Source organism: Antrostomus carolinensis, unplaced genomic scaffold (genome assembly GCF_000700745.2).
Source record: "Antrostomus carolinensis isolate BGI_N321 unplaced genomic scaffold, ASM70074v2 scaffold11394, whole genome shotgun sequence".
NCBI lineage: Eukaryota > Metazoa > Chordata > Aves > Caprimulgiformes > Caprimulgidae > Antrostomus > Antrostomus carolinensis.
In genome coordinates this window covers 1-16973 of record NW_010312907.1, presented here as the reverse complement: position 1 = coordinate 16973, position 16973 = coordinate 1, and the positions used below count along the sequence as shown (strand labels likewise).

Sequence of the window (16973 nt, the reverse complement as noted above, 5' to 3'; positions counted from 1 at the left end):
AAAAAGAAGCCTTCTATATTAAACAAGCCAAAGGAGGGAAATACTGGGATCCTTAAATACTGGGATTTAAGTCGTCTAACTATACATAATGCTGTCTGCCTGACAAGTCATTTTCACTTTACACATTTCAATAGATACACTTTTAAGTTGACAAGAGTAGCAAAACCAAAAGCTTCTCCCCACTACCCACCCATGCCCCTCTCTTTTCCTAACGTGTCAATTCCAGTGACAGAAAGTAGAAAAGTGATCAAAGGTAAAATCTGAAGTGCCTCTTCGGTTAATATTACTAAAGCAGTTCGAGTTCTGCCAAAAGTATTCTGAGTTGGAAATGGCAGAACTGCACTGCCCACATGACAAGCTTGTATTGGCAAGAAATATACAACTTAGGAACTGCAAAGTGAATTCTTCTTCCTACAATCCCTTGGAGGTTAAAAAAAAAAAAAAAAGTTATGCTTTGGCAAAAATCCCCCTGACCAAAATAATTTCCTTTAAACCTTTTAAAAGTTCAAACATATTTTAAACTTTTAGCTGTCACTCATTCTCAGTCTGAGGTTTTCAATTACTCAAACTCCTTAGGTCAAAAAAATTCAGCTGACAAGTTTGAGCTCTGTAACATGCCTCCAAATTATCAAAAATTTAAAAATCTGGGGGCACACGACCTACTGTATGATAAACTTTCAAAACAAACATCAATAAAAATGAAAGAGAAAGGTGCTTTGACCGAAAGTGATAAAAATACACTCATCACACATAACATTTTTAATAGAAGACTACTAAGGTGCCTTCTTTCACTACTATATCACTTCTCTGGTGCTTCTGTGGCATTTGGAAACAAGAAATAATCAGAGAGAAAAGTCACAGTCCTGCCAAGCTACTGTAAAGACTTAGAAGTCCTGATCTGGCTTAGGTCAATACTTGCAAAGGAACACGAGCATAGATGACCATTTTTTTATAGTTGGTGAACTAAGACCCTGCTACATCCCTTTTCTCTTAGAAGACTTCAAACACACAAGATATACTTATTTTGATTGTCATGGCTAAAGTTATACAACACATAGCATACGTGCTTATAAAAAACCCCTAATGAGCAAGTATTAAGCTTAAAAAAAATAGAAGCCTGCTGACAGAGCAGAGGTTTTGCGTAAACACAAACGACAAATCAAGTGTAAGCTTCAGGCGAAGGGTCTGATACTTCTTTGGTCCAAGTGTACAAAATATATCACCAAAACAACTATAGTCCATTATCAGCCACCTGACTTTTGCGCTGTCTTACTGAGCTTTCAGTTTCTGAATCAGCTAAAGGCTGTTTACTTAAGTCCTCCATTTCTTCTTCCCCTGATTCTTTTCCAAGTGCTAAATCCTCCTCTGAGTCATCAGCACTTGAATTTGCTGCATCTTCTCCATCTGAGAGATCTTTTACATCTGCAGTCTCATCTGCATCTTCTCCGGAAAGTTCTGCAGCCTCCTCCGGTTCTTCTAATGCTGCGTTCTCCACATTATCCTTTGTAATTGCTTCTTCTAAACAAAAGAAGAGTTTCAAATACTGCAGTTAGACTGAATCTCAGAACAATGCCTTTTAAAGTTACATCACCATGTATGTATTCTGAAATATTAATGAATGTTATTATTGAAAACTTGTATAGGACTATGTTTTCCTTAGTTCAAATAAATCTTTAGTAGTATTTTTCTTCCATTTTCATTTGTTTTTTTTGCATATAGAGCATAGAGAGCTTTCATTTTGTTCCACCAAGTTACAAACTAAAGACGTATCAATTTTACTTGACTCCCTGAAGAGGTTTAATTATCAAACAAATCAGTGGGAAAGCAGTGAGATACTGGTAAGCTCTGTCAGTAACAGCTGCTGTTGAGTCAACCAGCCAACGGGATAGCATACTGCAGAAGTACGCAGAGGTGCGTGTTTCTTCTGATAGCAATGGACATCTAAGATTTTGAAAACAGCAATTTTGCACACTTATGAATTTAGATTTGGCTAAAGTCTTATTGGCAAGTGTCACAGGTGCATCTTCACCTTCAACAGCAAATCAATACATACAAATGTACACAACTTAAAAAAAAAGTTACAGTTAAGTTCCGACTGCACTTAAAAGCATAAACATACCAAAAGGCGCTCTGGAGCTTAACACAAATCTGGTGCTGACAAGAGACTTTATCTCATGTGCAGATTTTGCCTCCCATGTTCATAGGGAGCAGAATACTATTCAGAAACACTCTGACTAAGGATCAAGAAGATCTATGTTTTCTTCTTTTATGTGAAGGAGATGCAACACCTTCCCCTGTCCCCACACCCGCAGTCTCTAGATTCATTGGATTCTATCTTGTTCTTTCCCGAACCACAAATTATGCAGAGAATTTTACAAGTTCAGAACGTTGCATCTCCTAGTGTAAGATACAGAGTGTATATTAGGATGTGGAAGTGTCCTGCAAATTCCTATATTTAAGCCACAGGTCTAGTGAATGCACACCTGCATAAAATACACACATCCCAGTATCTTTTCACAAGTCTTCCTCATTTTGAATGCATTTAGCCTCTTCATAGTTGTGGAAGCTAGAACAAATTACTGCTGGTTTTTTTGATCTGCTTTGCTATCATCCAGGTGGATGCTTTGACTTTGGTATTTTAGAGCCCAAAACATGAATCCTTTTCAGGGTGACTAAAATGAATTCCTGGATTATTGGTTCATGTCTAACTTCTTGACGTCAAGAACTTCTTGACATTGGTTCACATCTAAGTTCTCCTTCCCATAAGTGTACATTTAAACCTATGGTATCTCACTCACTTAAGAGTTCTTACCAGATGTTTCAGCTCTGTATCTTGATTTGGATGGGCAAAGGCAGTCTGAAATCAAAACAAGTACCTGTGTAAAGGAAAAAAAAAGGAAAAAAAAAAGACATTTATTAGTAAACCATCCCAGCAGCCCCTGCTATTAAGTATTTTCTCATGCTTTTTAAATAGACATACAATAAAATTTAGGAAATTGTATTATCTTGCTGAGAGATAAGAGCTGTGCTAAAGAGCTGAAGTGGAATGTGTTCTCAGTGTATACCAACCTGCTTTCTACTCCAAATTTTCTGCCTCCTATTTCTCTAAATTTATTCACTATTGAAACAGCTTGCATCTTAAGAAGAGCAGCCCAGAACACAGTTGAGGAATTTTCATTTATTTAAAACTAAAGAAACCGCTTTGTCAAGATTTTGTATATTTTGGGATGTTATTCAATTCCTACCCCTGACTCCCCAACATATGATGTGCACTTCCACCTTTTGTGCTTGATTTTGTCTTTTAGGTTTTGTTGTTATTTAAAGCAGTCTAGTGTAGAACTCATAAAATCAAAATGCAAGGAAGATATTTGTGTCTCATGTGCTAAGAACAATGCAAAGGAGAGACAGATGATACTGTGTTAAATACATTTCAATCATTGAAAAGCTTTTAAGAAAAAGCTGATAGATTAACTTCACATTTTTTCAGTTTTTTCAGGGTTTGGTTTTTTTTTTAGTGAAGGAAGAAGGAAAATTTTTTTTCAAATCATCACATTGATTGGCTCCTAGTTACACTAATTTGATTTGCACTCATTTGGTGATGAAAATCTGCCATCTAGAAAAATGCAGATATTTAAATTGTATAATGAAAGACATTTGCTCGTATATACAATTCTGTACACATATTATGTATAAAAATGTGATTTTGCCTAAATACACACACACAGAGAGCTTTGAAATCACTTCCCTATAATGATGTGAAACATACTTATGCAATATTTCTTTATTTCATTACCACTAAATTTGGGCTGAAGGGCAGAAATTCAAATGCCAGAAACAACAAACTTCCTACATGAAACAGCAATTTAGCAGCTAGTAAACCAGTTATGAGTATAACTGTTCTAAACTGTCTTTGCAGCTGCAGAAAATGCTTGTGGACCAAACAACTAGTCTGTAAGAACTTCTGCTCCCATCTATATCTCCTTTTCCAGCTCAGTTTCTTATTTAATATTGATATTGGACAGGTTGTAGAGCCACATCATTCAAATATTCTGAGAGGAAATAATCCCAGCTTTACAGGTAAAGCAACTTTGAACTGTTTCCACTGATGAAACAACATAGGGCTCAGGATATGGTTCTTAACATTTGCATATATAGCTAACAGGTTTGTTTGAATAACCTTCCTGATGTTATGAAGTTTGAAATATGAATGCACCATTACTGGTGAGTAACAAGAGAGGTCAGATTTTTCAATTACTAATGAGAACTCAAATCAAAAGATCATGGGGGAGAAAGAAGTGAAGTCATATTTTAGTAAAACCAAGCTGTAACCATAAAGCTCTGCCCTGGAATAAAGTAAATCAATTAAACCCCCAAATCTTCAAAGCCTTTAAAAAAATATTATCATTTTGAGTAACAGTGCAGCAGCATACTTACATTGCTAACTCTCACAAATACAATCCCACTCCAGCTAATAAGTCTCTCCACAAAGCCTGTGTTTTTAGAAAGTTGAGTCTTTACACAATTCTGACCACGTGCATTCAGCTCTTAAGTACAAAAGTCTCAGATACAAAAGGCCAATATAAAAATCACTTGTTTAGTGGATGGACTAAACAAATCTAAATTGAAGCATGAATTTCATAAAAAGGTTAACCTGGGAGGTAAACACTGGAATAGGCTTCCTAGAGAGGTGGTTAACGCCCCTAGCCTGTCAGAGTTTTAGAGGCATTTGGATAACACCCTTAATAACATGCTTTAACTTGGTCAGCTCTGACTTGTCAGTCAGCTGGACTAGATGATTGCTGTAGGTCCCTTCCAGTTGAAATGGTCTATTCCATTCTATTCTCTTCTCTTAAAATTCTTAAGTATTCAGTACTGCAGATCCACTCTGCTGAACTGTTGTTACCTCCTTTTGGTAAAGGTTAAGGCTGGTTCACTCTAAGTTAACCTCTTGGTAAAGAAAGGCTTCCTAATGTCCAGTTTAAACCTCCTCTGGAACAGCTCTGAACCATTCCCACACATCTTATCACTGGATACCAGGGAGAAGAGATATATCATTAAAATAAGGTACTTCAATACATCTTATCAGTGAAGTTCATTCCTTTTTTCACAAATTAATGCAAAGCAAACATTCTATGTAACCTAGAAAAAGAAAGTAAGATGCTTTCTTACCAAACCCAGGAACAGGCCAATCAATAAGGTAGCTAAGATGAAGATTGCATAAGAAATCCAAACATGAATTCCAAGAGTGACAGTGAGGTAGGTATGAATTTGCTGGAAATGAGAGGAAGATACTTAGTAACTTCACACCTTACACTACTTATGATTTATACTGTCATGGCCATTACATAAATGAAAAATCTTAATTATAGATCAATTTAACAGTATTTATACTTAAGTCTTCCCTCTCAAGCCCTAGTCATCCTTAAATGTCATACCGTAATTCTTTTAATACCATCAAATCTAAATCTTGTTTTTCTTTCTAATGTTCACATTAAAAAGCTTTTAAAGCAAAGGATGCACAATTCTTTCTTCCTATGATACTCAGCATTAGAGATGCCACGTGTAATTTTACTGCAGGTAAATGTATGAGGAAGGCTCAGAGCATACAGGAAAGTATCACAACACTCTTGATCCTTATACTCTGCAAGAAAGTGGCAACTGTCAGAGACAGACTATTGGGCTAGACGAACCCACAGCATGAACGTATGTGTCTGTTTTGATGGCCTCCGTTGCAGGAAGGAGATCATAGACTAAGCATCCCCAATAACGACAGCTGCAGCACCAATTTCAGTCTATAAAGCTGATGATTTTAATAGGTAACTTAGAACTTAAACATTTCAGATCCGAAAAAGCAATCAAGTCAGGTTAAAAGCAAGTGTTCTTTTACACTCCCTTCACAAGCATACCACCAAGTGGAAAAAAAAAAAAAATGTAACCTCATTGAGAGCTTTATCCTCATAATTACATCTGGGAAACCGAGTGGTAGACACTTAAAAGTTGCACAAGGTCAAAATACAACTTAAATTCAGGAATTCATTCATTAACTAAAATTGAGTCATTTAGTTCTTACTCAAGCTCTTTAGTTCTTAAAAGGAGCCACCCATTCTAAGCAGACACTAAGTGATTTCACTTACAAATTTAAAAAGAATAATCCAAATACAATGTTAAGATTTCTTTGAAACTGAAGTCTGTTATTCGAAGGAAGGAAGGAAGGAAGGAAGGAAGGAAGGAAGGAAGGAAGGAAGGAAGGAAGGAAGGAAGGAAGGAAGGAAGGAAGGAAGGAAGGAAGGAAGGAAGGAAGGAAGGAAGGAAGGAAGGAAGGAAGGAAGGAAGGAAGGAAGGAAGGAAGGAAGGAAGGAAGGAAGGAAGGAAGGAAGGAAGGAAGGAAGGAAGGAAGGAAGGAAGGAAGGAAGGAAGGAAGGAAGGAAGGAAGGAAGGAAGGAAGGAAGGAAGGAAGGAAGGAAGGAAGGAAGGAAGGAAGGAAGGAAGGAAGGAAGGAAGGAAGGAAGGAAGGAAGGAAGGAAGGAAGGAAGGAAGGAAGGAAGGAAGGAAGGAAGGAAGGAAGGAAGGAAGGAAGGAAGGAAGGAAGGAAGGAAGGAAGGAAGGAAGGAAGGAAGGAAGGAAGGAAGGAAGGAAGGAAGGAAGGAAGGAAGGAAGGAAGGAAGGAAGGAAGGAAGGAAGGAAGGAAGGAAGGAAGGAAGGAAGGAAGGAAGGAAGGAAGGAAGGAAGGAAGGAAGGAAGGAAGGAAGGAAGGAAGGAAGGAAGGAAGGAAGGAAGGAAGGAAGGAAGGAAGGAAGGAAGGAAGGAAGGAAGGAAGGAAGGAAGGAAGGAAGGAAGGAAGGAAGGAAGGAAATTATGACATTAGATCTCTTCCAAGACTGTATCCATTAGAAAACAAACTACAATCAACATTTACAAAAGTTTAAATATTGAAATTCCAGGGTCTTTTTTTTTTTTTAATGTCAGAACAGCTCCCAACATTTATTAAAGCATATGCAAGGACAGCACAGCAAGAAGAATGAGGAAATGTACTACTGAAATATTCAAAGTGGAATTCAAATTAGAGAAGTTTTCTTCCCAGAGCATTTGATCTTTCAGGAAGGAAGCTAGACAGAGGCAACATCATTACACAGCAACCACAGAAGAGAAATGCTAGAAGGCTATAAAAACTTAACGCTATGCAGTGAAAGAAATAATCAACCTGGTAATTGAAAGTTTTGTTTGATTCTGAATTCGTTAGAGGCTTACCGGAAGTGATACAAACTTTGTTCAAACTCTCCACTACATTTATTTTTTGTAGCACATGTTACAATATTAAAACCTTTTGCTACAATCAAATACAGTCTCTCAATCTTGGCTACACTTGAAGATTTTAAGAAAGAGTATGTTTCCTGAACAGAACTGGAAAAGTCTGAAAATTCTCAGGATCTGCATGCTACAGGAAAACTTTGATAGCTCCCAAATGAAAGAGTCTTGAAATATTTTGAAGTTCAAAGCATAATTCAGTGTACGCTAAACATTTCTCCTTTACTTCTGATAATGACTCTATTGGCCAAATTTATTGTGTTCCTATGCAAACAGCGTTGACAGTTTGAAAATCAGATGTAGAAAGTCTTCCTAAAAAACCAGAACCATTACCCTTCTCTTCTCCTGTACAATATACCAGATGTCAATGAACTGCAGAAGCACGTGATTTACAACTCTGAAAATGAAGCTGGATATAATATTCAGGAATTGTACTAAATGAGAGAACCTGATAGATACTAAATGAATTCCTGATGTTTATAACCATTTTTGCAGCAGCTCTCAAAAAAACCTATTTTATCATGTTAGCACACTCTGATAGAACATTTTAACTCCACCAAGATAATAAGAACAGTAAGTGTTTTCAGTACTGATGATAATCTTTACAATCAAACTGCCATTTCTGGTATAGTCTCTTAGTACTACAAAATTTATAGTGCAAAGATACTATACACACAATATACAGTAAGTGTAAAGAAAATTTATCTCTCATAAAAGCATAATAAAATATTCAGTTACGTTTTGATTTCTTAACAGATTATTATTGTACATGTAAACGGGGGTATGAAAAACACTACCACATATTTACTTACCCTGATCCATCCAGAGAGGTGAAACAGCCCTGCCATACCATGCATCCTAGAAAATAAGGAAAAGGAAGGAACAGGTTCTAAGACTTACAGCAGTTGAGACACACAGCAAACTGCCCAGAAACCAGAAAAAGATTCTATAGACTCAATGCCATTCAGCCCCTAGTAATTGTCAGAAGGAGGCAACTGCAAACAAATACATTTTTTCTGTATTATGTTCATTTAAGCCAGCTGATTGCAAAGCACTGAAAGAGTGACTTGAAAGATGACATTTGAGAATAATCAAGAAATACCAATTCCAGTCCTGTAGCTCCTTTCCCCATTCCTAAATATCATATAGCTCTTCTTCATTCTCAAGATGAAAACTAAGGACAGCCACTGTATCTTTGACAAGAACTTACACATAACAGCTTTAGTCACAAAATGCAGGCCCCAACAGAATCTTGGGTTCATCCTTTATATCACACAAACATTCTATGCTATTTCAAAGTAAATTCAGTGCTCTGAAAACAAATTCTGATAGACTGTGTAAGCACTATACTCTTTCCTATTCCAGAGACTTCCTTGTAAACAAATAAACAAGAAAACCTTAAAGCTAAAGGTTGCCTGCCCCAAGTAGCCAGAAGCCATGAAGTAATAATCTACATAAACATGCATTTGATTCTAGTACTCAGCAGATACTGAAACTGTCACTTACATAATGCTCAGTGGCTGGACTTTTTTCCTTTATATATTTCCAACGTTAATATAAACAAGCCTCGGTAGGTATGAACAGAAAAGCCTCCAGGCTGTCAGCATAACATCCTTTATGAATAATGAGCTATAAAGCATGTTTGTTGTTAATAAAAACAAAGTGTTACATTACATTAAAGAAGATGGAGACTTCCATCCTGCTACGGGCTCCACAGCTTCCCATCTTCTCTCTAAAACATAACCTTGAAGATCTTCCAATGTCCGTGAGCCTCGGTATCTGCGAAATATTCCTTCATTTGCACTAAAATCCAAAAATAAGTATTAACACAGATATTGCTTAACCTGTATCAAACAACAAACTGCATCAAACAAAACAAACAACAAAAACAAAACCACCTACATACTTTATATGAAAGTGCAAAACCTAAGCACTTTCAATATATTTTGAAACTAATCCACGATGGAAGGTCTCAGTTTTTAAACAACATGAGCTTTTGCATTAAAAATGCTATTTTTCTCAAATAAAACTGCACTCACGCTACTGCAGATACAAAGCACATGAGGTTAACAACATCATTTTTAGACATGACTTAATAAAGGGTTCAATGAAGAATGACATCTTTTTATCAGAGAAGAGATATAGCAAACATCTTTCCTAATCCGTTTTTAGCAGTACTGATAACAGGGGAACTTAGTAAAGCCACTTAAACTAAATAAAAGTCCCAAGTGAGGACTTTATCAATACAATCATAGCTCTAAACAATAACCTGAACAGAAATCAAAAGTCACTATTCCTTCATTTTTATCTGCATTTCCGAGTTACAGTTTAAAACAAGTGACAAGGAGGAGTCAACAGGTACATGTTGGTACTGAGTCAAGAGATGAAGCATTCCAGCAGTAAGAGAAACAGTACAGCAAGCAGTGGAAAGTTTCTGCACCGTTTCACATGTGACCTATACAGTCAATTATTCAAATGGGAAATTTATATATATATATGTGACACTTATATAAAGTCAGGTATGTCTGCTCACATATGGTCAGGTTTCTACTGCAAACTTGCACCAATTTTTACAGAAGTTACTAAGTGTTTTTTGCTAGACTGAAAAAGCATCGCTTTTATCTAGGTACAAAAGTGTTTGTAGGAGAACCTTCCACTCCAAGTTAAAAATACACACTTTATGTTCATTGAGTGCACCAAGCTCCTGAGAAATGTTTGAGAGACTGACAAAAGTGAAATAGGGTGGTTGTTCATGACAACTTCCATGCCACTTTTCAAACAGGACAGGAAAAAAGACGACTGTTTCTAGTATGACACACTTACTGGTAAATTGTAGGAAGTGTTGTAACAAAGAAACGACCACTCAAGCCTAGAAAGGGAAGAAAAAAACCACACCAAATAGTTCAGTAAAACTGACGTTTCGCAGCATTCTGACTTATCTACAAATACCTACAGATCTGTATGTGTAGACCAGAAAGCAGCTGACCACACAGCTTTTACCACTGTTTTGTAAATACAGGTTTGCGGTTTGTCTTTAGAAATGCTACAAACAGTAACAGATACTAAATACTGTTGAGAAATTAGTGACAAATACTTACCTTGAAGGACGTTTACTACAAGGTAATTTTTCTACATGGATTTCACTAATCAATACTTGCACACAGCTGGAGTTTTTGACCAGACTTGGCAGTGTGCATCTCCAACCAGGAGAAAGAAGAGTCACACAAATGCATCCATATTTCAGGATGCTGTATGCTTTTGTCTGTGCATACTCTCAGCCAGATGAACTTTGTTTCACAATCTAGAAAACTGAGCAGCTAACGATAGCAATGACAACAACGGCTTACAAACACTGGCCCCTGATATTAATTCATCCTCTAGCTGATTTTAAATTATTTAGAGCTGTATATTTCAGATCTTGGGTACTTCAAGTCATTAAATAAATTAATATTCATTTTTGCCTGTTTACTTCTTTCAAATAATCCATATACACTGCACAACTAGTCTGTTCTTATATCCTGTAGGAAGGTTCAATCTCTCTCACAAACATGACTGTAGCAAGACAATGTTTTGGATGTTGGTAGGTTCTTATCCTTCCTTCATATATATCATTCCTCTCTAGGTAAATACAAATGGTTTGCCAATAGACTGATAATAAAGCTTGGGGTGTTCAGTAAACTACTGCAAATTTAAGCAATGAGAATAATTTTTTACACCATCCAGAAGGGCAAGTCACATCAGCATTTTGAGCATTAGACATAAGACAGCAGAAAGGACAAAGAAAGGTTGAAGTAAGGCTTTAAGAGGCTGACTGGAATTGATCCTCACACTGAAAGTGGATGTTTCACTAACTGCCAAATACATAATAATCTTTTTATAAGTATCACCCTAAACAGTGACAACATAATGCCACTTGTAGGACAGAAAAATTACCCAAATCATCAAAAAGCAGCCTGTTGAGGAGAAGGCGTTTGAAGTTCTCTGGCCTTGCACTAAGTACTGCTAAACAGTAATAGGTGCAAGTGCTTCCAGCTTCACTGCTGTGTTAGGTACATCAATGAAAATCTCCCAGTGCACAGCTTCGTTGCTAAACAGTCAGCTGTGAAGCATCAAGCTCCCAAACATCTCATAAGCAGGCTGTCTGTATGACTCAGCTACCTAAGCTGTCAGGTGAAGATATCATTCTCCTTGCTCTCAAATCTGAGGAAAGTCAGGGTTACTTGGCACTACCACCTCTTGACAATTACAAAAACCTGCAAGTGAGAGGAAGAACTCACCTTAGTGCTTGCTAACTAGAGCTTGCTGTTGTTATTATTGTTTGGTGTTGTTTCCCTCTTCCCTTACCATCCTAGTAAACTGCTTGTCTTCACCCATGAGCCCCATTTGTTTATATTATCTCCTCCCATCCCACCAGAGGGTGGGGGGTGGAGGGCGGGTGAGCGAGCCTCTGTGGTTAAACCACCACAGTTTATTTGGCGCCCAACCAGGGGCACAAAGGGTTGTGATAATAGACCTGACCAGAGCGTGTTAAAACAGTTTTAAGTTCTAACATGGACCAGTTAGAACTAGTCCAGAGAAGGGCCACCAGGATGATCGGAGGGCTGGAGCACCTCTCCTATGAAGACAGGCTGAGAGAGTTGGGGCTGTTCAGCCTGAAAAAGAGAAGGCTCCGGGGTGATCTTATAGCGGCCTCCCAGTACCTGAAGGGCCTACAAGAAAGTTGGGGAAGGACTTTTCCTAAGGACAACTAATGACAAAACAAGGGGAAATGGGTTTAAACTGAAGGAGGGGAGGTTTAGATTAGATATTAGGAAGAAGTTTTTCACTGTGAGGGTGGTCAGACACTGGAACAGGTTGCCCAAGGAAGTTGTGGATGCCCCCTCCCTGGAAGTGTTGAAGGCCAGGCTGGATGAGGCTTTGAGCAACATGGTCTAGTGGAAGGTGTCCCTGCTGATGGCAGGGGGGTTGGAACTGGATGATCTTTAAGGTCCCTTCCAATCCAAACCATTCTATGATTCTATGAAATACATATACTTATTTTTATATATATATATACACACACACACACACACACTTAATATAGTAGTTAAATAGTGATTGGTCACAATGTTGTTTTATTTGTTCACGTGGTTGTGCTATGTAAAAGCTTATATGCGACAGATATTCCCTGCAGTGCTGTCTGTCAGTGCTGGAGAGGGCTCAGGATTCTGATTTTGCTGTACTGTGTAGTGTCAGCTTCTGATACGATCACATCACTGGCCACGCGGTTTGGTTGGTCTTTATTGGCTGTATTGTCGTCACGGCCGTATCTCGGGCACCGTCTGTCACAACATGTTAGTAATCTGTTAGTAATGTGTTAGTAATCACACCCGGGCAGTGAGCGAGCCTCTGTGGTTAAACCACCACAAAGTCACATCTAAGGTCTGAAGAACCTGGCATCACTCAACATTCAGAAAAATTTAGACCAGAAGAAAGTGTGAAGTACCTGATCCCTTCAGGTCCCAATACTTCAAGTTCTTTACCAGAAAGAAGAATTCAAGATCTCAAGTATTTTTATTTTCACTGCCTCACTTCTGAAAGTGCAGTTTTAAGTTACAGTCACATCCTGTCTAATTGTGAGAAAATAAGAAGAAAGGATGATAATGGATCCCCTCCTGCAGCCTTAACTCCAGAGTAACCACTACTTTGTTAATGTGCAGAATCTAATCTAATTTTGAATATTCAAACTCATCTGTTTAATAAACTGATAATGACTATTATATGCACTAAAGGAGAGCCCTCCATCAACAGCTTTTTGGCAGAGTTTTTGTATATTTCTAAACTTTTAACAAAACATTAGTCTACACAAGGTCTAGAACAGCTGGCATTTTCTTGTGAACTTAAATTGCTCTGAAACCAGAGTTTAAGTCATTTCCCTGCTGTTAACATGATAAAGCCAACTTATTTGGCATGTTTCCAAATAATAAAATGGACATATTTTCCACACACTTTATAAGGAAAAAAAAAAAAAAAAAATCAGTAAAGCTTAGCCTTTTTACTTTAGTAACATCTCTTCCTAACTCTGTTAGTCTTTTGATACTGCTGATAAAATCTTTTATCCCTTCAAAGCCAAAAAAGAGCATGAAGCATTCTCAAGAGATGCAGAGGTTTAAACAATATTGGTATTGCTTACACAAAAACACATTCAGAACTCTGAAGGGAGTCACTAAAGGAATAAAGATTGTATTCATGCTTCTGTGGATAGTTAGGAAATCCTTTTTGTAAACACATTTGTATGCATACATCATGAACACAAACATCTATATGTTAAAGCACTGCTCCTATTAAACAAGACAATAAACTAGCACCATCATAGAAACAGTTAAGAACTTCTAAAAGAAGGCTCACACTGTGGTAATGCTACCACACCCTGAAACTCTCCCTAAGTGGAGGCTACAGAACAAGGTTCTTCTGCAGACAGTTTGGAGGAGACAAAGGCAGCAGCTTTCAGTGAATAAGATTAAAACTGAGCATAAGTCCCTTTTAATACAGTATTAAGCCAAATCACACCTCCCCCCCCCCGCTAATTCTTTAATCCTTCAAATTGAGTTTATAAACTTAGGCTCACAAATATGAATTATATGGAAAAAGAAAATGTGGATAACATTTTGATTTAGAAACCTCTTTTCTGACTTGGCTGGTATCCCAGGTACTCCAGTAAAATAACACAAACTCTCAGATACTAAGTGGTACTTAAATTGAATAATTCCTTTTATTAAAACAGTCTATTTCATACTATACCTGGTTCCTGAGTGACATCCACCTTTCCCACAGTGATATCTAGGTGTTCACTTTCCTTTGCAAAACTCTCCCAAGTCAATTCAATCTGTTGACAAGCTGGACACCAAGGAGCGTAGCTGATGGGTGAAGACAAATTAAATATTTTAATATTCTTACACTTACAGACATTCAAATTCATTATATTCATTCAATTCTATATATACTGTATATAGAAAATACAAACACATCAATCACACAGGGAAAAAACCCTGCAGTTTTTCTTAACCAAGTCTACTGAATTAGATAACCAAGTCGTTTTGTATCAGTCCCTACATTCATCCTCGTGTTATTAAAACAAAAACAATCCTCCACAGATCTGAGAAATTCATATCCAAACCCCTCACCTCTCGTGATTTATTCGATTTACATATGAAATAAATCCATTCCCATGGCAGCTATCTAAATTATTGAAGCCAGCCTGTCCTCTGAAGTGGTATCTTTCAAAGTAACATTTCATATTGATTTCCCACACCTTGGAACTTCCAGAAATTACATTCGCCTTAGCCCACTACTCAATATATCAAAGCAGGCCCTTTTTGATATCACTCTTTAGAGACTTAAAAAGAGTACACATCAAATTCCTACTGCTCATACTGCCCATCTCTCTCAAGTCTTTTTTTTTCCTTAGGATTAATTTCAGCAAAACAAGAAAGCATGTTTCCAGAGCTGAGTTTTCTATACTACCAATTGGAATAATCAAACCAAGTTTGCAATTGTTGTTAATATCAACATGAAAACAGAACAGCTCATATGAAGTAATAATACCAGATAATGCTTAAATGCTGATAAAACCCCATTTGCCATCTTCATGTATTTTACCCTAACTTGGTTGACAAAGTCTGCTTGCAGTGGTCTGTCATGTATTCGATTATGGTAACACAGAACAAGTAGGTACAGCATGTAACTGAGCCATGGCAATTGCCCATATGTTGACCAATTCTTTCACAAATGAAGAGAGACCTTTACACGTTTTAACCTAATTCATTGGTGTGGTGGAGGTGGAAATGTATCTATGCAGATTTCAGATATTGTAAAATGAAAGGGAGCAAAATTAGTGGGTCTAGAGACACACTACTCACAGGACTGCATATATCCTGCAGAAACAAATTTCTTCATGGGCAAAGGCTGATATTCTTAACAGCCCACATAACCAGTACACTCTAACTGGGAATCTGTACAAGAAACCTCTTTACTCCTTCAGTTTGTCTGCCAGTACTACCAGCTGATTTAAAGAGTTGCACTTCCTATTCTCTGTCTTCTGATCAGGAATTCTTATTTTCATGGTGGTTGCAGAGATCACCCCAGCCACCCATAGATGTTTCATGTAAATAAGACTGAACCTAAAACAGGTACTTTGTCACAGAAGAGGTAGAAACAAATTTACTCTGAGTGCTTTATGATGGCTCTGAAACTTAAGTATTTAAAAAAGGAAATCTTGTTATTGGGAAGTTAAAAGGATGCAATTTAAATATGTGATGTATTTTACTGTACTAGAAATTTATTATTTTAAATACTGTGGGTTTTTGAATCAACATCACTTCATATGAGATTATCTGCAAACAGTACATAAATCTTAGCTTGTGAAGAAACAGCCACTCAGTATCTTTTAAGAAGATGCTGGAACCAAGTCTCACACGCAGAGTTGTTTCCCATTGTGCTGCTTGCCTAGAAAGGGCTTTTAATAACAGTTTGACAGACACTGTACTTGAGTGTTATTTTATTACAATAGCTTGACTGGTAAGTAAGAAAAATCCATCAGATAACGCTGCTGATTTTGCTCTAAAATTCAAGACAAGAGTAGGAATGTTTTATAAACCCGGCTTCTCTAGATGTGTCCAACTCAAGCCATGAAGTTTTCAAGATGAGTATACCTTTCAGCCTGTTTAAGGTACTATCTGATCTTGAAATAGAAATTTGGCCCGTATCAACATTTATGTTTGCATTTCACATTCATGAGCATTACTTCTAAATGAAATTAAGTGGAATATTCAATAAACATGGTTAATATTCATTCATATGATTATAAACATTTTCTTTTGCTCAACATATTAAAACCCACTCATATCACAGTTTGGCAGTGACAGAACATTACAAGGAACTTCACAAAAAGCCTTAGTTGTTGGCTTCCTAGATTTTACTACCAATATTGGAGGTGGGATGGCAACAGTCACATATGATGTTACAAGATCCATCCACTCAAGCTCAACACTGGCACAATCAGACTTAAAATATTTGCTTTACATTCCTGAAATTACAATTTTTGCCAGACAGGAAACACCCTGTCCCCACACATACAAGAAAGAACTTGCAATAGACATCAGATTCTTGCCATAATTATCCCTGCTGTTTACTTCACCATCCTGACTTTCCTGAAGCTTTACATATGTATTTGTTACAGAGCACTTGAAGCAGTAAGAGGAATTCAGGAAGTGCCTTCTAGAAATAATAAAAACATTCTGTTGCCAAAGCTTTATTTTACCTCCCTCTCAGTCTTAAAATATCTCCCCCTACACTTTCTACTTCAGTAAGATACAGAAGAGTGAAATAGTTCACACTGAGGTCATCTTTATCAAAAGTTTCAAAAAAACTTTCTGCACCCTGAAGAACTGAAGCTTAAGGAGGTGCTTTATGCCAACACAGGCTTCAGATGAATCCTTTAGAACTGTGACCAATTCATATTTCTACAAGAGTCACGGTACAACTACGAGCTGAAGAACTGAAGCTTAAGGAGGTGCTTTATTTCAACACAGGCTTCGGATGAATCCTTTAGAACTGTGACCAATTCGTATTTCTACAAGAGTCACGGTACAACTACGACGTTTCTTCTCTGGATTACAGAATCACAGAAT

At 37.3% G+C, this 16973-nt stretch overlaps 1 protein-coding gene across 1 annotated transcript; it reads right to left on the bottom strand.

Annotated features, from left to right (window-relative positions):
• Positions 1-1231: 1231 nt before the first annotated feature.
• TMX4 (thioredoxin related transmembrane protein 4) lies at positions 1232-14984 on the bottom strand. Its single transcript, XM_029084788.1, has 8 exons — positions 14944-14984; positions 14086-14201; positions 10129-10174; positions 8980-9108; positions 8118-8163; positions 5170-5271; positions 2813-2876; positions 1232-1518 (listed from the first exon to the last, which is right to left on the bottom strand). The coding sequence occupies exons 1-8, from the start codon at positions 14982-14984 to the stop codon at positions 1232-1234; spliced, it is 831 nt and encodes a 276-aa protein (XP_028940621.1).
• Positions 14985-16973: the final 1989 nt, after the last annotated feature.